This window comes from Chelonia mydas, chromosome 15, assembly GCF_015237465.2.
Source record: "Chelonia mydas isolate rCheMyd1 chromosome 15, rCheMyd1.pri.v2, whole genome shotgun sequence".
Classification (NCBI taxonomy): Eukaryota; Metazoa; Chordata; order Testudines; family Cheloniidae; genus Chelonia; species Chelonia mydas.
Genome location: NC_057856.1, coordinates 1855872 through 1878806, shown reverse-complemented (window position 1 = coordinate 1878806; position 22935 = coordinate 1855872). Strand labels below are relative to the sequence as shown.

At 57.1% G+C, this 22935-nt stretch overlaps 1 protein-coding gene across 4 annotated transcripts; it reads left to right on the top strand.

The window, feature by feature from the left end:
- Positions 1-485: 485 nt before the first annotated feature.
- NEFH (neurofilament heavy chain) lies at positions 486-10919 on the top strand. 4 transcript variants are annotated; one of them, XM_043529888.1, is made up of 5 exons: positions 1340-2168; positions 6214-6413; positions 7833-7957; positions 8688-9027; positions 9070-10919. In XM_043529888.1, the coding sequence occupies exons 1-5, from the start codon at positions 1364-1366 to the stop codon at positions 10306-10308; spliced, it is 2709 nt and encodes a 902-aa protein (XP_043385823.1). In that variant the 5' UTR covers positions 1340-1363; the 3' UTR covers positions 10309-10919. The 4 variants fall into 4 exon arrangements, with proteins under 4 accessions (XP_037735000.1, XP_043385823.1, XP_043385825.1 ...); XM_043529890.1 differs by having other exon boundaries at positions 8688-9045; positions 9130-10919; XM_043529889.1 differs by having other exon boundaries at positions 8688-9087; positions 9130-10919.
- The last annotated feature ends 12016 nt before the right edge of the window (positions 10920-22935 follow it).

The following is a 22935-nucleotide window of genomic DNA, read 5'->3' as shown; positions in this document are numbered from 1 at the left end:
TCCTAGCATGGGAACAAGACTGGAGGGACCCAGCCACAGCCCTTCAACCCCCCAGTTTCAGCACAGGCTGAAAGAGGGGTGTTGTCTGTATGTGTAGCCTGGTGCTGCGGGCGGGCTGGGTGGATGGGTTAGAAATGCAGACGGAGATGGGGTGTAAGGCGATAGATGGCTCTGGGTGCCCACCCAGGGGCTTCGCCCTCCCAAACTCTCCTGAGGAGGCTGCCCCTCCCCCAGAAGAGGGCATGCCGGCAGGCACACACCTGCACAGATGGGCCCGGCAGCACCGGTGAAACGGGAGAGAAATAGCCCGTTTCCGGCCATGCCTGTGTCATTCTCGAGACCTGGCGCGTCCTCTGAGCGCCTTTCTGCTGTTTCTGCAGCAGCCCCTCCTTCCCCCGGCGGGGCCGGGCTGCGGCAGCTCCAGCTGGCTCATGGGTGATTCGAGTTTGCAAGTCATCAGCCTGCGCGGTTCCCTTGCCTAGAGGGGAACGGGCCCCTCGCAGCAGGGATGGCCCCTGCTCGCCTTCAGGAAAGTGACTCGCCTGTCCCCACTCTCTCCCCGCAAGGCTCTAGCTCGGTGGGCTCCCGGGTTTCTTTCCAAGCGTTTGCCGGTGAGGTGGAGGCCGGAGCTTAGCTGGCTAGCGAGCCAGCCACAGAGAAGAGCGCGGGCCTGGGAAGAGCTCCCAGCACAGCTTCAGCTCCCTGCCCCTGCTGGGGATGGGAAATTGACCAGCCTCTCCTCTAGCCAACCGCCGCAAAACCCAGCGGGGTGACTCCCCGCAGCGCGCCGGGGAGGGAGCGGAGAGCGGCCGAGCCGGGGGACCTGCCGCCCTCCCATCACCTGGTCCCTTCGAGCTGTCGCCTCTCCAAGTCCCCGCCCTGCCCCGCTCACCCCAGCGCAAAGGGATCTGGTTGGCGGCGGGGTCAGGAGCGGGGCCGTGATCTTGGGGGGTTGCCCGCCTCATCTCGCCAGCGAGGAAAGGGGGGTGTGCGGGGGGGGGGTTTCTAACTCCTGATCTTCTCTTCTCCTGGGGTTCGCCTGCTCCTTTGGGGGCACGGTGGGGAATCCCCCTGGTGGGAAGGGGTCAGGGGATCTTCTAATTCCTGATCCTTTCGGGGCTCTCGCCTTCCTCCCCCCGCCCCCCCCAGCCCATACACCTGGCACTTGGCTCCTGCCTTTGCGCCCGCTCCCCCCCCCCCGCACTGAACGGGCGGCGCAGCCGGCGCGGGGGGGCGAGGGAGGAGGAGAGGCCCCCTCCCTTCCCGGCTCGGTGTCTGTAAGGAGGCTCCGTGCGCCGGGAGCCCTATATAAGCGGCAGCTCCCCTCGCCTGCCGCAGTGCCCCGGCCCGCCTCGCCCGCACCATGCTGAGCTACAGCGTGGACGCGCTCTTCGGGGCCAGCTCGCTCCGCAAGGAGAGCGCCCGCAGCGGCGCCCGCTCGCTGGCCTCCAGCGGCTTCCACTCGCAGTCGTGGTCCCGCGGCTCCACCGCCGCCTCCCCGCTCCGGCGAGGCGCGGGCGGCTACAGCCAGCTGGGCTCGTCGGCCGAGAGCCTGGAGTCGCTGAACGGCGAGCTGCGCGCCCGCTCGGAGAAGGAGCTGCTGCAGGCGCTCAACGAGCGCTTCGCCGGCTACATCGACAAGGTGCGGCAGCTGGAGGGGCGCAACCGGCAGCTGGAGGGCGAGGCGGCGGCGCTGCGGCAGCAGCAGGCCGGGCGCTCGGCGCTGGGCGAGCTCTGCGAGCGGGAGATCGGCGAGATGCGGGGCGCCGTGGTGCGGCTGGGCAGCGAGAAGGGGCAGCTGCAGCTGGAGCTGGAGCGGCTGGAGGAGGACATCCAGCACCTCCGGCAGCGGCTGGACGAAGAGGCCCGGCAGCGGGAGGAGGCCGAGGCGGCCGCCCGCGCCCTGGGCCGCTACACGGAGGAGTCGAGCCTGGCTAAGGGCGAGCTGGAGAAGAAGGCGCAGGCGCTGCAGGACGAGGCGCTCTTCCTCCGCCGCGTCCACGAGGAGGAGGTGAGCGACCTGCTGCTGCAGATCCAGGGCAGCCAGGCCTCGCTCGAGCTCCGCGACGCCGCCAAGCCCGACGTCACCTCGGCCCTCAAGGAGATCCGAGCCCAGCTGGAGGGGCACGCGGTGCAGAACACGCTGCAGTCCGAGGAGTGGTTCCGCGGTGAGCGCCGGGGAGGGGCTCGCCCCGTGCAGGGGGCTGGGGAGACCCATGGCGGAGCGGGGCGGGGGTCACGGTATCGGAGGAGGAGGCTGGGGAGACCCCTTGGCGCTGCGGGGCGGGGCGGGGGTCACGGTATCGGAGGAGGGGGCTGGGGAGACCCATGGCGGGGCGGAGCGGGGCGGGGGTCACGGTATCGGAGGAGGGGGCTGGGGAGACCCATGGCGGGGCGGGGGTCACGGTATCGGAGGAGGGGGCTGGGGAGACCCATGGCGGGGCGGGGCGGGGGTCACGGTATCGGAGGAGGGGGCTGGGGAGACCCGGGGCGGGGCGGGGGTCACGGTGTCGGAGGAGGAGGCTGGGGAGACCCCTTGGCGCTGCGGGGCGGGGCGGGGGTCACGGTGTCGGAGGAGGAGGCTGGGGAGACCCATGGCGCTGCGGGGCGGGGGTCACGGTATCGGAGGAGGGGGCTGGGGAGACCCCTTGGCGCTGCGGGGCGGGGCGGGGGTCACGGTACCTCCAGCCCCCATAGCTCTCCAGGAAGGAGGAATGTGGGGCGCAGGCACCCCCTTTGCACTGCCTGGAGGGAGGGGGATTTGGGGCCAGGCAGCTGGTGCGGAGCGGCATCCCCATTGCTCTGGAGGGATGGGGCGTTGGGGAACTCGCCCAGATAGTTCGCAGGAGGCTGGGGCGCCCCACTCCCTGCAGCAGGGCGGGGGTGGCGGGTGTCGGCCCCGGAGCGATGTGCACGAGGTGGGAGCAGCGGGCGTCGCAGTCTGGGCTGAGTCAGGACTGTTCCGCCGCAAGCTCAGCCCAGGGCCAGAGCCGCCCGGAACTCCCTGGCCTGCCAAGCACTCCCGGGGGGAGGGGGGGGGGCTGCAGGGGGCGGCGGCTCCTGGGGGTCAGGCCAGAACACCCCGAACTCCTACAAGGTGAGTCAAGCTCCGTAAGGCATAACCCAGCAAGGCACCCCCCGCCTCGGGAAGGGCTGGGCTGGAGCTGCGCAACTGGCCTCCTCGCACTGGCCATGCGGACCCGGGACGCTGCCGCTGCTCTCCTGCCCCCGGATTAACCGCCACAGAGCAGCCCCGGGCGCCCGCCTGGTTCCCAGCGCTCCCAACGCCCAGGTTAGCTCTGCGCTGGGGAGAGGGGTTAGCGCGCCCGTGTCGCTCCCCGGGCCGAGCGCTTCTCCGGGGGGCAAGGCAGGAACCGGCCCCTGGGGACCAGCGGCGGCGGGCGGGGTTCCAAGCTCCTGTACGCCCTGTGTCAGGACGCGCTGCTGGGGGCCGGGGGGGAGGGCATCAGGGTGGCGTTGTGCCCTTGGGGGCTCCCAAAGCCAGTCCCTGGTTCGCTAGGTTGCTAGCTCCCTGCCCCCGGGGCTGCCTGCGTGGGGACGCGCCCCGCTGGTTGGACCCCCCCACCCAGGGTCCGGGGTCGCCGGAGCTCTGCCGGCTGCGGAGCCGAGCTGCGCCTCCGGCCCTCCTGGAGGGAGCTGTCCCGTCCCCATTGCGAAGCGCCCCTGGGCGGGCACGGCGCGGGATCAGCACCCGGGACAGCGCCTTCGCACTGCGCTGCGCCTGCCGGTGACCCCGGTGCCCCGGCTCGGGTGTGCGCCCGAGTCCCTGTCTGGGCTGCGGGAGACCAGACATCTTGGGGAGCCTCTGCCCCCGGCTTCCCGCCGCCATCCTCACAGCTCCGGCAGAGGCTAGGCGGGGCAGCCCGGACGCTGCCCACGGGCCGAGGAACGCAGCGCTGCCCGCCCCGGGAGAAGAGCAGCCGCAGGGCACCGGCGAGCAGCCGCTTCCCCCCTTGCAGTCCGGCTCCGCCCCCTGCCCGGGAACCCCTGCAGCCTGGCTGGGCTCGGTGCCAGCGCCCAGGAGCTAGCGGCAGACTGGCCCGACTCCCGGTGCCAACGCCCAGACTCTCCTGGCCCTTCTGCAGCCCTGGCACCACCTCGCCCTCTGGAGGGGATGGGAGCCGAGGCAGAAGGCGCTGCAGCCCCGGACCCGGGCTCCCGAGACGGGCCCTCCAGGCTCCGCCCGCAGTCAGTAAAAATCACAGCCCTTAGCAGCTGCCTCGCACTGTGCAAACCCCGGCGAGGCCCAGGCGGGGCTTGGTTACCTACAGCCTGGTCCGGAGGGTGCGCAGGGCGTTACAGCCCCGGGGCCTGCAGTCTGAGCCGCCAAAGCCAGGCGAGGGGCGGTGGGCATGGCCGTGTACCTGGGGAGCGGGGGTGTTCATGGGGGTGTGGGATTCTGTATTTTCCCCGCTACCCCACTCTGGAGCCCCTGTATCACGATCATCTTCCCACCAGATGTGGGCTGGGTGCAGCTTCCTTCAGACCCCTGCCACTTCTGGATGCCAGGAGATTGCAACAGACTAACCTGACCTCCCCCAACCCTCTTACCCAGAGAAGGAGGAGCCTTCTGCAGCCCTCCTAGCCTTTGCCAGGCAGGAGTGCCGCGGAGCAAGGGTCTCAGACTCAGGTGCCCTGTCCTGGCTGCCCATCGCCCCACTATTCAGCCTGCTAGTTCACACTGGTGGGGTTGAACCTGCCAGCTGGAGTGCACACCCTTTATTTTCTGATGCTATTAGGAGGGGATTGAATCTGGGGAATCTGCTAGTACAGTGACTGCCCCACTCCATTAACAAGCTTCTTGGAGGGGCCTTGTAATGAAGAGGACCCACCAGCTGCCTGGAACTGCAGCAAACTGCCCCCGAAAGCATGCTGTGTCATTGCAGCACGTCTTCTGGCCAGCCTGGGATTGCGTGTCAGCTGAGGGTGACGCGTGCTGGCTTTCCTCAGCTGCTTTGCAAAATTGTGATGCTGGGTAAGATGGAAAAGTTTCCAAAAAGAATGTTAATCAGGCTACTCCAGTTCTGAGCTCTGCAGCCCTTTGAGTCCTCTCAGGAGGGTTCTCCATGGCCTTTTGGTTAATTTCAAGTACAATAGCCATTTAATGTGTGAAGGAGAAGGACTGTAACTTGTGCTTTCAGGGAGATGGATTTTCTGATCAAACTGGTCTCTTCCATCTTCTGTGGCAGCTTTCTAAAGCAGTCAGCTTTGTGACAATGTTGCAAGAGAAAGGAGTGGATTGAATGTAAGGCTTCCATTGGTAGGGTGACACCCCTGGGCTGGCCTGAGGGCTCCCCCCCACCCCGCTGTGTGCAGGGCTGGCCCAAGCCCTCCCTGCCTCCCACTGGCATGGGGCCAGGCTGAGGTCCCCCTTCCCCTGGGGGCCCCCCCACCACACCCCTGCATGTGGGGCTGCCCAAGCCCTCCCTGCCTCCAGCCCACGGGGGACCAGCCTGAGGTCTCCCTCCTCACTGGTGCGTGGGGCTGACCTGAGCCCCCCTGCTGCCTACCTGAGACCCCCCCTTCCCTCTGCATGGGGGGGCTGGTCCTCTGAACCTGCCCCCTATGTGGGGGGCTGATGGTCCAAGCCCCCCCCCCCGCCACCTGCCCCTGCATGGAGCCACCCGAGGCCTCTCTCATCCCCCTGCATGTGGGGTGGGCTGGCTGGCATGAGCTGCTTCTCCTAGCCCTCCCTCCAGCACAGAGCTGGCATTGCCACTTGCCCCCCTGCATGATGATCAGTTGGGAAAAGCAAACCAGACAAAGGCCCAGTTTTGTCAAAATGTTAGGACGGATGGAACAGGGCATAAAAAGAGACTGTCCTGGCCAAAATGGGGTGTATGGCCACCCGATGCACTGGAGAATTTCCTCCCATCATAGGTAAATGATCGCAGCAGATGTCGTCTTCTGACAACCTTAGCTTCTCCTAGCCTTTCAGGGAAGAGGATACAGCTCTTTGCAATTAAAAGAAGCAGTGCTGGGTATGTGAACAAATGCAGGGCTGCAGGAGGCTTCTGCAGGATACCTCCTCCCTCTGAGAACCTCCGCTGGGAGGGAGATGGGACTGAATGGCTGGCACTCTGACACTACAGTGAAGGGTGCCGTAGAACAACATAGGATTTATCTAATGAAGGAAGAGAGTCTCTCTCTTCTTTCCTCTCTCCAGTTCTCTCTTTCCATCCACCACTGCAGTGAGGCTGGACAAGTTGTCAGAAGCTGCCAAGGTGAACACAGATGCAATCCGCTCTGCTCAGGAGGAGATTTCAGAATACCGCCGGCAGCTCCAGTCCAAGGTCACCGAATTTGAAGCCCTCAAGGGGACCAAGGAATCCTTAGAGAGGCAGAGAGCGGACATAGAAGACCGTCATCATGCTAATGTCTTGTCCTGTCAGGTAACATACAGCGGAGGACATCACCCAGCTGCCAGTGTCCCATGCCAGACAATGCAGGGGGCGGGAAGTGGCATGGCAGCCTAGCTGTAGGAAGGTGGAATTACTTCCAGGCTTTGAGCAGAGTACACACGCACTGGGTAGAATCCAAGCCCACCCCGTTCCTGGGACTCGGCTTTGTTGGTACGTCAAACACCACCAAACTGTAAACTTCAGCCTAAGCTTTCTCCCCAGGCTTGGCTGTTTCTAGGGTTGTCCCTGCAGAACATCATCTGTTCCAATCTCTGCCTCAGAGAGACACTCCAGACCCTCTTAGGTTTTGACCAGTCTGAACTATCCCCACAGTGACTCATCAAACTATCCCTCTGCATCCCTATACAGGGTTTAAGCACCTGATGGTGGAATGGCTCAAGGGAGGAGCCCTGAATCCCCAGCTGTGTCCTAGAATATGCCCTGCCAGTTCACTCACTAAGAATGAGAACAGGCTTGCTTTCGTGGCTTGGGGAATTTAGCACCATGCTGTGATCTGCTAGGGACAGTTGCACCGCAAGTTATCACCAAAGGGGAACTGCTGCTCTTTGAGAGGTGGGGAGACTCAGTGGGATGGGATATGACTCCTGATGTTTTCCTTAGACTATCACAAGCCAAATCCAATACAGCAGCTCCTCACCACACGGGGGAGATGGGGTGGATAGTTCTTTCTAAGTTGTGGGTCCACACAGCAGCCGCAGAGGCCAAGAGAGGAGAGAGGTAGGGGGTGGGAGGGGAGCAATTTGGGGCATGTAGGGCTGCCACAGGGAGAGGCACCTCTCCCCCAGAGCTGCTGCCTGTGGGGCGAGAGGGCTGGGGGGAGTCCTTTTTTCCTGCCGCAAACCCCAAGCCCCTCATCCCTGGCCCCGCCCCAGAGCCTGCACCCCCAGCCAGAGCTCTCACCGCCCCACAACCCTCTGCCCTACCCTGAGCCCCCTCCCACACCCTGAATCCCTCATCCCCGGCCCCACCCCAGAGCCTTCATCCCCAGCCAGAGCCCTCACCCCCCAACCTTCTGCCCCAGCCCTGAGCCCACACTTTGAACCCTTTGGCCCCACTCCTGCCACACATCACCTCCTTATTGGTGCACATAAGACAATGCATTTTGCATATGGATATAAAAAATTAGAGGCAACAGTCCCTGACGAATCTGGAGATAACTTGGCCCTAGCAAAGAGGTGATGATCTGAGTGCAGAATGAGCCCAGTGAATTGCGTATCCACATGAAGCTAGCATTGCAGGATCTAAAGGCAGTGATAGATGAGCACTGGACGCCATGGTGTCCCAAGGTGCACAGTGGCAGCTCAGTCTCTGCTTTGCTTGTGGAAAGTGGAAATCTGGAACAGGGGCAGTGCAGCCTGGAACACAGCCCTAATTGTGTTTCTGCCCCAGGAAACCATCCAGCAGCTGGACAACGAGCTGAGGAACACCAAGTGGGAGATGGCAGCCCAGCTCCGCGAGTACCAGGACCTGCTGAATGTCAAGATGGCCTTGGATATAGAAATTGCTGCTTACAGGTACAGAGCCACAGGCAGGGGTAGAGGTGAGCTCATGGAGGCAGCTCTCAGCAAGTTCTTTAGAACTATCCACTGCTAAGCGTACAAAATAGACACCAGCACAGGGGACTTTTCACTAATCAGTATCATCACCCCACTGCCTTCCTTTCAGAGTCCCTAAGTCATTTAACAGCCTCTCCTGGGCAGTTCTGCCAAGCCACCACCCTCATCTCGCTGAGCAGAGCTAGTCTATATGATGTTTATCCCAGCTGGGAATTACACCTCCCAGCCGCAGTGCAGACAGAGACTTGGGTATGCAGATGGCCCTACCCAAGGGCAGGAGGGGAACCAATATCTTAAGCATCAAGCTGCTCCGGCCCCCAGGTTTTGCATGGCTCCTTGGCTTATCCCCAGCTAAAGCATGCACGTGGAGGCAAGGGGATGAAATCTTACAGCAGGCTTGTATGGACAGCAAGCTGATCTCTCCAGCCCCATTGGGGAAAATACTGTGAACAGCAAAATACACCCCCTTCCAAGGAGCCGGAAGGGTGAATGTCAAAGAGAAACCAGGACCCCAAGGGAGTCCTTAGGGCCTGATACAAAGCCCATTGTGCTTAACTGAAAGACTCCCATTGAGTTCAGTGGGCTTGGGTCAGACTCAAGTGTTCACAAAAGCAATGTTAAGATTTACTAGTAACATTTTCAGAGCTGCAAAGTGGACTCTGACTTCCTTTCTCTGTCTCTCTCACAGAAAGCTGTTGGAAGGAGAGGAATGCCGCATCGGGTTTGGACTCGGACCTTTCCCCTTCCCTGAGACACCCCCTAAACCCCCCAGCATTTCCACCCACATAAAGGTGAAACGTGAGGAGAAAGTCAAAGTGGTGGAGAAGTCTGATAAGGAAACCGTGATTGTGGAGAAGCAGACAGAGGAAATCCAGGTGACTGAAGAGGTAACGGAGGAAGAGGAGGCCGAGAAGAAAGAGGAAGCTGAAGAGGAGGGTGAGGAAGAAGCTGAGGCAAAGGAGGAAGAGAAGGAAGAACCTGAGGAAGTAGCGGAAGGTGAAGAAGAAAAGGCCAAGTCCCCAGAAAAGGAGGAGGCAAAGTCGCCAAAGAAGGCCAGGTCCCCAATGAAGGAGGAAGCTAAATCCCCAGAAGCCAAGTCTCCAGAGAAGCCGGCATCCCCCACCAAGGAGGAAGCCAAGTCTCCAGAGAAGCCGGCATCCCCCACCAAGGAGGAAGCCAAGTCTCCAGAGAAGCCGGCATCCCCCACCAAGGAGGAAGCCAAGTCTCCAGAGAAGCCGGCATCCCCCACCAAGGAGGAAGCCAAGTCTCCAGAGAAGCCGGCATCCCCCACCAAGGAGGAAGCCAAGTCTCCAGAGAAGCCGGCATCTCCCACCAAGGAGGAAGCCAAGTCTCCAGAGAAGCCGGCATCTCCCACCAAAGAGGAAGCCAAGTCTCCAGAGAAGCCTGCATCTCCCACCAAAGAGGAAGCCAAGTCCCCAGAGAAGCCTGCATCTCCCACCAAAGAGGAAGCCAAGTCCCCAGAAGCCAAGTCTCCAGAGAAGGCCAAGCCTCCTGTGAAGGGTGAGGCCAAGCCTCCAGAGAAAGAAACAACCCCCCAAAAGGAATTGATCAAATCACCCCAGAAAGAATCCAAGATGCCCATAAAAGAAGAGATGCCAAAAAAGAGAGAGGAGAAAGCCCCAGCCAAACCGGAAGTGGAGGAGAAGGAAGACAGCAAGAAAGAGGAGGGGCCAAAAAAGGAAATCCCAGCCAAGGAGACTCACAAACCTGAGCCTAAGGTAGAAGAGAAGAAAGAGGAGGAGAAGCCCAAAGAAGATGACAAGGAAAAAGCTGCCAAGCCGAAGCCCCCTGCCCCCGAGGAGAAGAAAAAGGAAGTTGTAAAGCCTGAAGAGAAAGAGGTGAAGGAGAAGGAGCCGGCCAAACCAGCATCAAAACCCAAAGAAGAGAAGATGGAGGAGAAAGCTGCTAAGCAGAAGCCTGAACCTAAACCTCAGGAAAAGGAAGCCAAGGCCAAGGAGCCCAGCAAACCAGCAGAGAAGGAGCCTGAGAAACAGAAGTCTGAAGAAAAGAAGGAAGAACCTAAAAAGGAGAAGGCTGAGCCCAAAATGGACCAAGAGGAGAAACCCAAAGCTGAAGCTAAACCCAAAGAAGAGTCAACGGCTGCCAAGACAGAATCCAGCAAAGACACCAAGGAGACCCCCAAGGCAGAGACACCCAAAGATGCGCCAAAGGCTAGCAAGCCCAAGGCAGAGAAAGTGGAGAAGTCCTCCAGCACAGACCCAAAAGAGGGCAAACCCACAGAGAAAGCTGCTGCTGCCGACGACAAAGCCGAGAAGAGCGAGAAGTGAAGAGCAGAGGCTGGGACGTGCGAGGAGATGGACCACCAAAGAGAACTCGGAGGCTCTCCCTGCCAGGTGGTCAGTTATATTTTTGTTTTCACAAGAGGAGCCTTTACTTAGATGGTGGGTGCCCTCCCACCTCTGAGCTGGAGCTCACGTTAGCAATATGTTTATGTGAAAGAAATCAAAACCCAGTACCTGAGCCTCCACCAATGATGTTATGTTATGATAGCTTCAATAGCAGAATGTGATACATGCAGAATGCCACATTTAAACACTTGAATTATAAAAGAAACCTGCCCCTTTTCCAAATAAGTGCATTTATTTACTATATGTGCAATAGATGGACAAATGCAATAAAGAATGTACACAGTTAGAGCTCTGTTATACCGCAGAGAAGTACAGTAAGGTAGGAAACTCAGAGTTGTAAATGCCTTTTCATTTTACAAAAGGAAATTATTGAAATCCTCCTTTGTACACTGCACCATCTGTGGTTGACTTAAAGGGAAGCAGGTTAGACACTAGTTGCAGAAACACACAAAGAAATAAGAAGTGCACTATACAAGTCCACTTTCAATTGCTTCTGTGCAATAAGAAATAAAATGCTTACAGACTAACTACTCTCTGTCTCCTATCTGCCAGTTCCTTCCATAGGAGAACAGGACCACAGTTCACCACTGTTGAAAGGCCACTGAGCAATGGAGGGCAGGGCTCTATGGGAATGTGTGGATTGGGAGGATTTGATACAAACAGCTGGAGTTCCCATTCAATCACCCTTAGACATTGGTCCTTGTGACAGGACTTGGGCCCAGGTGCTCAGAGGAATGTAGGCTCCTAACTTCCATTGGAATCAATGGGAATTGGGCACCCAACTACCTGGGAGAATCTAGGCCTTGGTCTCTAAAGAAGGAAGTTCTGCTGTTGAATTAACAGACGGGCTAGACCTAGTCCCTTCCACAGTGCAGTCCCGCGCTCTTACGCGTTCACCAGTAGCACTGGCAGTGGTTCCATTGCTCTGCAGTGCTCCGGCAAGCCTCCTTTAGAGTGCGGGAAGCCCAACTTGCAAAGAACGCGGAGCGGGGAGAGGTAGGGGATTCAGTCTGTGCCCCAGGCCACTGGCACTGAAGGAGGTACCCAGCAAGGAAGCCAGCTGTGTGAAGGGCATGCCTGCAGGAGCCTACATGGCTCCACAAACCATGGGTTCGAGGCTGCCACCCAGAGAGAGGAAACTAGCGGAAGAGGTTCAGATGAACGAAAGGACAAGGCAGAACCACTGCTTGTGGGAAGAGGCAGCCCATGTGCAGGACTCGGAGCTATGGCATGTGTGTGCATAACCACAGCGTGGGCAGGGGCTGCTGTGGCAGCAGGGGTGTGTTCCAGCAGCAAGGAGAGAGAGGGATTTTTAATAGTGAGAATCCTAGGGGTCTCTGGGGACTGGTCTATTACAACAGCATCAGCGCAGTCCCACACTGCAATGCAGACTGGCTGCTTGGCCTGCGTTCTTCCCTGCCCAGAGGAGACATGGGAGAGCAGAACCGAGAGAGGGACCAGCAAAGGCCAGGCACGAGAGGATGTAGCACAAGCTCAGGAAATGCCCTAGTTTCCAGGCTGTGTGTGTGGGGGGGGGGGGGGAAGCCTGTGCCATCTGCCTCACACTGCACAGGCCAGCATGGAGCTGATATTAGAGAACCTGGTGCTGCCGTTCTTGCAGAGGAGGCATCAGAGAACTGGGGGCCTGGAGCGCTACGCATTATGGGGTGAAATGGAGGAGCTAGGTCCCACAGAGACACTGGGAACTTGTTGACCATCTGCAGGTCACCAGCCTCTTCAGCAAGAGGGGAGTGAGTCCCCAAGGGATTAATAAGACCCTCCTTACAGGCAACCCACAGGGAGGGCCATTATCCCCCCCCCCCAAGGCCTGGTGGGGCCCCCTGCACTGAGCAACACTGCACATTAGCATGATCTCAAAGCACTTTCCAAAGGTTGGTCAGCACCATTAAACCCTCTTCCTCTGCGCCTTTTACACATGGGGAAACCAAGGCACAGAACAATAAAATCGCTTGCCCAAGTTCCCACGTGGCAGTGTGAGGAACAGAACCCAGGACTCCTGACTCCCAGTTCTGTGGTCTGACCCCAGACCAAGATCTGCCACCATCTGTGCATCTCACAACAGCAGTCCTTGTATGTCTCACAAACCAGCAATGAACCCGCACCCCCGTATGGTGGCTGTAACACAAGTGCTTTGTCATTAAATGAAAGGGAGCAGGGCAGCACTGACAGTGAGCTGGGATAACTAGAGAAGGCGGAATCCTGGAGCCATGACCTCAGATTTCAAGGTGGCCGGCCAGCCTGGAGCGACAGCTCCACTCACACAGACTTGGTGATGAAAACCAATTTTCATTGGAGGTGCTGGTGCTAGATGGCAGGGATCGGTTTCCGACGTAGTCTGGTCCCTGTAGCCTCACTTCTCTTCCCAGGGCAGCACCGTGGCTAGGTGGTGAGTGTTTGCCTCACCTGGTTTTAGCAGTGGACTGAGGTGGTGCCAAGCCTGGGCAGCTCTTGATGGGTTCAGGCCACTGATCTGGAAAATCAGCAGCTTTCCTGAACCCATTCCCAAGGTTTCTAAGAGACTGTGCAAGGCTGGGGCTGGGCTTGCAGAGGAATCTCTCCCCACCAGGCTTAATTTGTAATGAGAGAGGTGCCAGGCCTCACGCAATTTTTCACATTCATAACTTTTGCACCAAGCCCAGGGGTGCTGGGGCTCCGCCCTGGCAAGCCCCGCACAAATTAAGCACTGCCAAAGGGGGTGACATCACCCGCTGAGCTCCCAGGGAGCAGTCAGTCATCCAGGCTCTGAGCTGCAACCATACTGCACTGTAGCTCAGAAGCCCAGGAGACAGCCCCGTAGCGGGCAGCTACCCCTATCCCTGCCCACCAGGCTCCTCCTGCCCCCATTCTCTCAGAGGGACCCCTCTTTTCATTGTATAACCCCACTGTCTCCCAGGCCTTGCTCCTGTTCCCATGGGTACCTCCTTCAGCTCCAGGACAGGCCGCCTCTCTCATCCTCACTTAGGGCTGGAGTGCCCCCTCCTGCAGGCACACCCAGGGGAGAGCACTTGCAGGGAGGAAATCTTCATGGGGTCCTCTCAGCGGGGAGGGCTGTGGCTGGGAAGGCTGTGATCATCAGGCCAGCTCCCCCAAGCCCATGGATCCCATAGACTCAGACCCTCCACACAGAGCAGCCCCAGCGCTGCAGTGTCTAGCCACCGAGGGCTGGAGGGAAGAGCAGTGTGTGGCTGAAGGGGCAGCGAGCAGCAGGGTGTGGAGAGGTCAGGTACCACACCTAGGCTCATAGAAATGGGCTGACTCCAAGCCGGGGCCTTTTGTTTCCTCCTCCCTGGTGTAGTCTGCTCATTTCCAGCCCCTGTGCCCTAAGGGGTGAAGGAATGTTCTGACAGACACAGTAAATTTTCTTCTGCCCAGTCCCCCTGGCCATTCACCCACCTTTAGCTGGTGGACAGTGGCAGGACAGGCCAAAGAAGCTTTTGTTTTGCCCCCTGGCACTCACTGTTAAGAACAGCCCTCGTGCTGGGTGATGTCTGGGACTGGCTTTGTCACATCACCATGCCAACAGGATGACGTCCTCCTGTGACCACAGCATCACAACCAGAGGGGCTGTTAGCACCCAGCATCCCAGGTAGCCCCGCCCACAGCAGATCAGCTCCTGGCTGTCCTACATTTGCCCAAGGGCGACACTTCCCTGCCAGATCAGCCCAACCTCCTGGCCAGGGCCCCGGGCTGGGAACCAGGGCTCTGGAAGCGCTGAGCACTGGCAAGTCCCGTTGACTTTCCCTGCAGTGCTGGCTAATCAACAGCTCTGAGAATCAGGCTCAGGGCTCTTTCCTCCCCGACACTGCGAGGCCAGTTCAGATCTGCCTGTCCAAGAACATCAGTTGGCATCAGCTCAGGACACGTGGCCCTGGGCAGGGCTGCACCGCCAAGGAGAGAAGCACAAGACCTCCCTTTTCTCCTTCCCTCCAGCATCTAGTATTAGACACTTCCTGAGATCCCTGAGAGTCGGCACCTGGGGGACAGACAAGACAGCTCCACCATGGCAACCAGAAAAGCTTCTAACAGTATGTTGGTTTTCCCCTACACCATCTATCACTGTAGTACGGGAGTGCCTCCCACACATGAATGCATTTATCCTCACCACCTACCTCTGAGGTAGGTCAGGACTGTTATCCTCACTGATGGGAAACTGAGGCACGGAGGGGTCAAGGTCACACAGTCTGTAGCACAGCAGGGAACTGAAGCTAGATCTTCTGTGGCCCAGTCCCTTCCTACTGTTGTTTATATTTGTATTCCAGTAGCAGCTAGAGGCTCTATTGTGCTGGGCACTGCACAGAGACATGCTAAGAGCTGAACGGCTAAAGAGACCAGACAGACAAAAATAAATATTTTCCACCCCCCATTTTACAGAGGGGGAACTGAGCCACAGAGAGATGAAGAGTACACTGCAATCGGAGGTGTAACTGCAGCTTATGTGGACATAATCTAGCTAGGTAGGTCCCGGCCCTGCAAAGCTGGAGGATTCCTCAGGCCCACGCTGTGGCGTTGCTGATCTGGCACTCATGCTCGCTAGACTAGTCTGCTTGAGCCCCGCCCCCATGATCCCTCTAGAGGTAGCCTTGGGCCAAGGCCACAAGGGGCGTCTGTGGCAACATTTGGAATTGAATCCAAATTTTGGCAGTTTTTAACAATGTGGGTAATTAACAACTGGAACAACTTGTCAAGGGTCATGGTGGATTCTCCATCACTGACAATTTGTAAATGAAGACTGGGTGTTTTTCTAAAAGCCCTGCTCTAGGAGTTATTGTGGGGCTGGTCTCTGGGCTGGGTGATGCAGGTCATGATCACAGTGGTCCCCTCTGACCTTGGAATCTGCGAGTCCAGATCTCCTGAGTCCCAGGCCAGTGCATTCACCCCACAGCCCTCCTTCCTCTTCCACCCCATGAGCAACCAGGCACTTTGGGGCTGCGCTGACTTTTCATACTAAGTACAAAGAGCAAGAAAGAGCAAAAGTCTTTGCCGGAGAGCAAAGAGTGCGTGATGCCACTGACCCAGACTCAGAGCTCGAGGCAGCTGCCTCTGCAGACAGACAGGGCGCTCAGCAATTTAAACAGCAGTGCACAGAAAAGCAAAGCATTTCTGTGTCTACAGCTACCCATGCCACACTCCGAGGCTGGTGTTCTCCCATGCTGAGGAGAAGGGCCGTGGGATCTCACGGCCACACAGAGCAAAAAAGGAACCGGATTTTGAATATTCATCCCTTGTAATGCAATTCATCTGCTGTGAAGGGCTGACTCAGTGCTGCTGGGGTCAGGAATGGGCAGTTCCAGGAAGGCTAGACACTTCAGACCTGATGGTTATGGGATTAAATCATCCCCTTGGGCCATTTGGAATTGAAGTCGAGGCCCATTTCCCATTACTGATCTGGGATCTTACTGAGGTTTTTAATTAATCATTTTATAATAAAGTCACTTTCCTAGCCTCTCAAATGAAGTGGGAAGAATTCCAGGAAGCAAAGCTTTGATTGTCAGAATGGAGGGAAGATGTACTAATTATTTTTAATATTTCTTCATAACCTCCCGCCACCTAATAGAGCTTTAACACATCCCAGCCATCTGCTGCATGCTGGCCTGGCCTGTCACCGAGCTGTCCCCATGGATCTCACAGTCACACTTGCTGAGCTCCTAAATTTGTTTCAAAAACACATCAGTTGCTTTAGAGCAGGGAAATGTGCCAGTCCTACATAACGGAGGCTCTGCTGTTCCCTGGGAAGAGGGTCATTCAGGGGAATCACCACCATCACATCAAAGATGAAACAAAGCAGCAATTTCATGATGGAGATCCAGGACAAATTAAAGGTACACGATTGTTTAACTATTAATTGGTGAGCTGGCTAATTCTCTCCACACTGGTGGACAAATTAAGTTGCAGGCAGCTGAACCGTGTAGGATTGGCTGAGACAAGGAACAAAGTGAGGAAGGCTGGGAGTGCGGACGGGGATTCAGGAGTAGTGGGCTCAATTCCTGACTCTGCCCTAGACTTCCTGTGTGATCTTGATCAAGTCACTTAAACTCTGCACCTCAGTTTCCCCATATGTAAAAATAGGGATAATGGTACTTCCTTTGTCTGTCTTGCCTATTTAGATTGCAAACTCTTTGGGGCAGAGATTGTCTTTTACTACATGAAAGTACAGCAATGAGCAAAATGGGGCACAGATCTCAGCTGGCTCCTAATCCCTAGCCTAATAAAGATGGTGTTCAAACAGAGCTTTGACACTACGGCTGCCATGCTGCTTTCTTTCCTAAGGCTCAGAGATTGCTCAGTTTCCTTCCCAAATATTTTACTGCCCCCATCCTTACCCAGTCATGCAACATCCTACTCATGGGGTAGGCTTAGGAGCGGCTGAATCACTGTGGGGTTGGGCCCTACCCACAGTGGAATAGGTCTTTCTTGGCTCCCCACTTAAGCAGTCCCATTGCCTGTGGTGGGGGTTACATGCAAGAGGCAGGCTAAGAGGGCAGCATGGCTCAGTTTGTAAAGCCTGCTGGGACCGCGGGAGAGTCACGGCTCTCTGGGAATACAAGCTAAGAGGGCAGGTGAGGATATGAGCGCTCACTGCAGCAGCGCCCCTCGGTGGCTGCAGGGCGCGGTACCATTCAGCACACAGCACTTGCAGTACTGACGGTACTTACAGATCTTAGTGGGGCTCCTCGAGGCGGTCCATGGAACACTTGCTTGTGATCCAGAGGGAACCGGCTCCCCTCCTCCTTTCAAGCTGCAGGCTCCTGGTTGCAAAGCAGAACCTGATCCCAGGTGAACAACAAGAGGGAACCTAGCTGCCTTTGCTGCCCCTAGAAGAAGGGGAATGAGGCACGTCCATCGGAGAAAAGGACTATGGGAAGGATTTTCAATAGCACCTAAGTGATTTAGAAGTGCACGTCCCATTGAAAGTCAATGTGTCTGGGCAACAAGAGCAGCGGGAGAAGACAACGAGGCAATCAGAACAGCATGTGCAGAGGGAAAGTAATTGGGGCAAAACTCAGCCTGCACGCTTGGAATGGAGAATAAAAGGAGCCAGCGAAAGTTCCCAGGCCAACACACCTAGTGCAACAGACAGCTCCAAAGACACACCCTGCCCTGCTGTCTGCCCTCGTTAGCAATTGCTGCAGGAACGCGACACAATTTCCTGTGGAGCACGGACTGGACCTACTGCAGCCTTGCCTAAGGCCCTGTCTACACTGGCAGGTTTCTGCGCAGTAAAGCAGCATTCTGCGCTGTAACTCCCCAGGGGTCACGCGGCCAAGCCGCTGAGCGCGCAGACACTGCACAGCTGCAGCGCTGTAAAAACACTGCCCCGACGAGAGACGTGCAGCCTTCTGCGCCGGGGGTACAGACACCCTGGTCGATCACAGCCCTGCGATTGGCCTCCGGGAGGTGCCCCACAATGCCTGTTCTCGCCTCCCTGGTCATCGGTTTGAACTCCACTGCTCTGTCCTCAGGTGACGAACCGTGAGCCCCATCCCGTAAATTCCTTGGGAATTTGGAAAGTCCCCGTCCTGTTGGCTCGGTGGTGCGTGCAGTGGTCTCAGCGCATCTTTCCAGGTGGCCAAGCCTGCTCCATGGACCAGGCGATCCCCCACTTGGCGCAGTGCTGAGCTGCTGGACCTCATCAGCACTTGGGGAGAGGAGGCTGTCCAGCCCCAGCTGCGCTCCAACAGTCGGCATTATGATACCCATGGACAGATTTCACGATGCATGACAGAAAGGGGCCGTGAGCGGGACACACTGCAGTGCAGGGTCAAAGCGAAGGAGCTGTGGAACGCCTACCACAAGGCGCAGGAGGCAAACCGCCACTCCGGTGCTGGGCCCATGAGCTGCTGGTTCTACAAAGAGCTGGACGCGACATTCGGCGGTAACCCCACCTCCACTGTTAAGGCCACTGTGGATACTTTGGTGGCTCGCGGGCCAGTCGAGAGTGGACTGAGCCAGGCGGAGGAAATCTTGGACGAGGATGTGGAGGGGGACCCAGAGGCAGAAGACGACTTGCAAGTCAGAGATGCATGCAGCCAGGAGCTCTTCTCTACCCCAGAGGAGCCTAGCCAGTCACAGCTGTCGGATCTTGGCGAAGCGCAAACAGGAGAGGAGGCCCCTGGTAAGTGGCTTTGATTTTTGGAGTTACTGAAGTGAGTTGTTGGGGGCAGGAGGGCTGCAGAAGGCAGGCTTGTGTCTGTATGATGTGGGTACCACCACATGCCTAGTCTGAGCGGTGGAACAGGGTGTTGATTGACTCCCTCATTTACAGGAATCTGCCTCAAAGATCTCCAGGAAACTCTCACGGAGATACTGGGCAATCCGCTGCCACAGGTTCTTTGGCAGAGCTGCTTTGTTTCTTGCCCCATTAAGGGTAACTTTCCTGCACCATTCTGCCGTCACGGGGGGTGGGGACCATGGCTGCGCACAGGTGAGCCACATAAGGGCCCGGGTGGAATCCACAGTCTTGGTTCCGTGCTCACCCTCAGCAGTGAGATCTTCCATAATGAACACAGCCTGTGGAAAACGTGGGGACCATAATGATTAGAAGGCCCCCCTACAGTGCCGGCTTTCCCCAAGAGCCACATGCCCAGTGTACAGCAGGGTCCAGGAACAGTGATTTCCCCTGCCCCTGCGGCTACTCACCATTTTGGGGGTCTTGTGGCTCATGTGGCTTGCCTGGGGTCAGCCACTTAGTGACAGGTATGTGAATAGTGGCTGTTTTAAATCACTGAATCAGTGGTCTGTGTGTTGCAAACAATGCTGCTTCTGTAAAATGTTGCACTTTGGCTTAACAGATATGACCTTGGGAGGCCAGCCTCCCTCTCTGTTATCACCAGCTGAATGGCTGTGCAGAATTAGAAAGCAGCCACGAACAACTAAAGAGGACTTTCTGCATAATGTCATGATACACTCTGCAGCCGAAAAACAAGAATTGAAGTAGTGGCGGGACAGCGAGAAGAGGGACCGAAAGGAGAACATGGAGCACCAGAATGAAGCCACGGAGCAGCTATGGAATGTTACAGCGTGGCAAGCAGACACACTCCAGGTGCTACTAGCACTGCAAACCAATCAGCTGCGTGCCCGCCTTCCCCTGCAGCCGCTGTCGCAAAACTCTTTCCCATGCACCCCCCAGACACCACCAACACAATCTTATCAACCTCCTAGCTCCAGTCTGTACCCGCTGCATTCCACTCCTGCCCCATCACAGTCCAGCCCTGCGGACTCCCCACTGCACTCAACACCCGTCTCTCTGCAGTTTAGCCCTGCTGAAGTACAGTATCCACTGCACTGTACTCCAAAGGAGAAGGATGGATATGAGCCCTGGACATACACAAATTAACCGTCCCGGGACCCCTCCTCCTCTTGAGACCTTCCCTTCTACCATCCCCCTCAGTGCTGAGGTGTTCTTTTGTTTCTCTCTCCCCTCCGGTTGTTGTTTTTTAATAAAAGAATTGTGTTGGTTTGAAAGCAATCTTAATTCTATTAATTGAAAGCAAACCGAGCCCTGCAAAGCAACAGATAATTTTCTTAAACCTTCATAGTGCATCATCTGCACCAATCACAATCACCTCCTAGCATTACAAGCACTGCACTCCCGAGCACAGCAACAAATATTAGTGGCTTTCAGCTTCAAATTGCTGCCTCAAGGCACCCCTGATCCTTATGGCCCCGCACTGCACCCCTCTAATAGCCCTGGTCTCCGGCTGTTCAAATTCAGCCTCCAGGCGCTGAGCCTCAGCGGTCCAGCCTTGAGTGAAGCTTTCACCCTTCCTTTCACAAATATTATGGAGCATACAGCACGCGGCTATAAGCATAGGAATATTGTCATCGGCCAGGTCCATCTTCCCATATAGGCAGCGCCAGCAGGCCTTTAAATGGCCAAAAGCACACTCAACAGTCATTCTGCCTTTGCTCAGCCTGTTGTTGAACCGCTCCTTGCTGCTGTCAAGGTGCCCGGTGTATGGCTTCATAAGCCACGGCATTAAGGGGTAGGCAGGGTCTCCCAGGATCACAATTGGCATTTCGACTTCCCCTACGGTGATCTCTTGGTCCGGGAAGAAAGTCCCAGCTTGCAGCTTCCTGAACAGGCCAGTGTTCCAAAAGATGCGTGCGTCATGCACCTTTCTGGACCAGCCTGTGTTAATGTCCGTGAAATGCCCATGGTGATCCACAAGTGCCTGGAGAACCACAGAGGAATACCCCTTGTGATTAATGTACTCGGTGGCTAGGTGGTCTGGTGCCAGAATTGGAATATGTGTCCCATCTATTGCCCCTCCGCAGTTAGGGAAACCCATTTGTGCAAAGCCATCCACAATGTCATGCACATTGCCCAGAGTCATAGTCTTTCGGAGCAGGATGTGATTAATGGCCCTGCACACTTCCATCAACACGAGTCCAATGGTCGACTTTCCCACTCCGAACTGGTTCGCGACCGATCGGTAGCAGTCTGGAGTAGCCAGCTTCCACAGTGCAATCACCACGTTCTTCTCCAGTGACAGGGCAGCTCTCATTCTCGTGTCCTTGCACCGCAGGGCTCGGGCGAGCTCAGCACACAGTCCCATGAATGTGGCTTTTCTCATGCGAAAGTTCTGCAGCCACTGCTCGTCACCCCAGACGTGCATCACGATGTGATCCCACCACTCGGTGCTTGTTTCCCGAGCCCAAAAGTGGCGTTCCACAGTGGTCAGCATCTCCGTGAATGCCACAAGCAATCTCCTGTCGTAGCTACTATGTGTGGCGAGAGCAATGTCGCACTCCTCTTGCCTTTATAGTTTCAGGAGTAACTCCACTGCCACTCGTGACGTGTTAGTCAGAGCGAGCAGCATATTGGTCAACGGTGCGGGATCCATTCCTGCAGAGGCAGAGTGCGCAGTACACAAACCATTGAAAGATGGCTCCGAACGCAGACAGAAGCACAGGGATTGCTGGGATGCGAAGCCAGGCATCACGGGACATTGGGACAGGACCCAGGATGCCCCGCGACCCCCTCCGTCTTCCCAGAAGTCTTAGCGGCAGAAGAGGAAGAGATGTTCTGTGGGATAGCTGCCCAGAGTGCACTGCTCTGAATACCGCTGCATTATTGCACAGGCAGCTGTCAGTGTGAACACACAACAGCGGTTTCCCTTCAGCGCGCTCTGAGCAGTGCTGTAACTCTGCCAGTGTAGACATGCCCTAAGGCAGGCAGTCTCTCCATTGGCCACTGGCTGAATCCTGAGCTGAATGACAAACTACCCCCAATGTTTTAATTTTGAGATTTCTGGAGGCTCAAACCACCTCTGGGATTCTCTCTCTGGGGCTGCAGCACCAGCAGGGCTCGTCTACACACACCAGGACTTTAACTATGCTGGGAAAAAGCAGTACAAGGGCCCAAGACTGAGCACAGTTCTCCAGGGGACCACAGCTATTCCCAGACAGGAAGGGGAATGCGCCGTACTGGGTTAAGGTGCCTGTCACGATTCCACCTCACCCCAAATCCCCTCTTGCAGCTGGGGGCAATAATGCCAGGGTTACCTCTCCCATTTCCCCTCTCAGATTCCCTAAAAATGCCACATCACCACTACCCTTACCTGGGGTGGCTTATTGTCCAGCCCAGTGCAAACTGGTCCTTGGATGCCCCAACGACAGCCCTTTGAGAGCTTCCGCCTCCCCGAATGCAGCTACAACTCAAAACACAATCCAGCCACTCAGCCCTTTGCCGCCTCCTGGCATTGGCTTTCTGGCTCAGAAAGGTCCACAGACTGGCCCCTCTTCCCTAACGAGGTTTAATCACCCTGTGCCAGCCCGTTTGCACTGGTACAACTGCAGCCAAACTAGGGGCTGTATTGGTAATATCAGTATCCAACTCAGCCCCAAAGTAATGTGGGCAGAGCAGGCCCAAGATCCAGGCAGGGGCTGGGGGTTTGCAGCTACATTCCCTGACTGCAGCAGAAACGATAACCTCCGTGCTGGCATCCAGGGGGAAATTCTGTCGAGTGGCCAGAACAATGTGTTAAGGTAGCAAAAGCCCCAACTGAGCCAAGTGCCTCAGATTTGCGTGGGTGAAGTGTGTAAACCTGGCCTGTCTCAGCACATTTCGTCCCCTGGCGGACAGCTGGCAAGAGCGGCCCTGTCGCTTGCACTAGAGCCATCGTCTCGCTGCTCCAGAAGTTTCGATCCAGCCTTCCCCGCTTCAGACGCTGTCCTCAACCGCCCCTCCAGTGACAACGGCAGCCTCCATTCTGGGGCGGAGGCTCAGCAACCTCCCCTTGTTCCTGCACGGGGCTGAGATGGGTGTGCTGGGCCCCAGCCTCGGGGGCACGTACCTGAGATGGGTGTGCTGGGCCCCAGCCTCGGGGGCACGTACCTGCTTGCTCTGATTGGCACTCAGAAAACGCACCAGGCAGAGGAAGCAGCAGTGAGAATGCGGGGGGCAGCTGGATGAACAGGGCCAGCTGCTGGGTGATCAGGACCCCCCCGAGTGCCACTTGGGAAAAGGGGGCAGAGGAGAGCTAAAGGGTGATTAACACTAACCACCTCTATGGCACTTTCCCT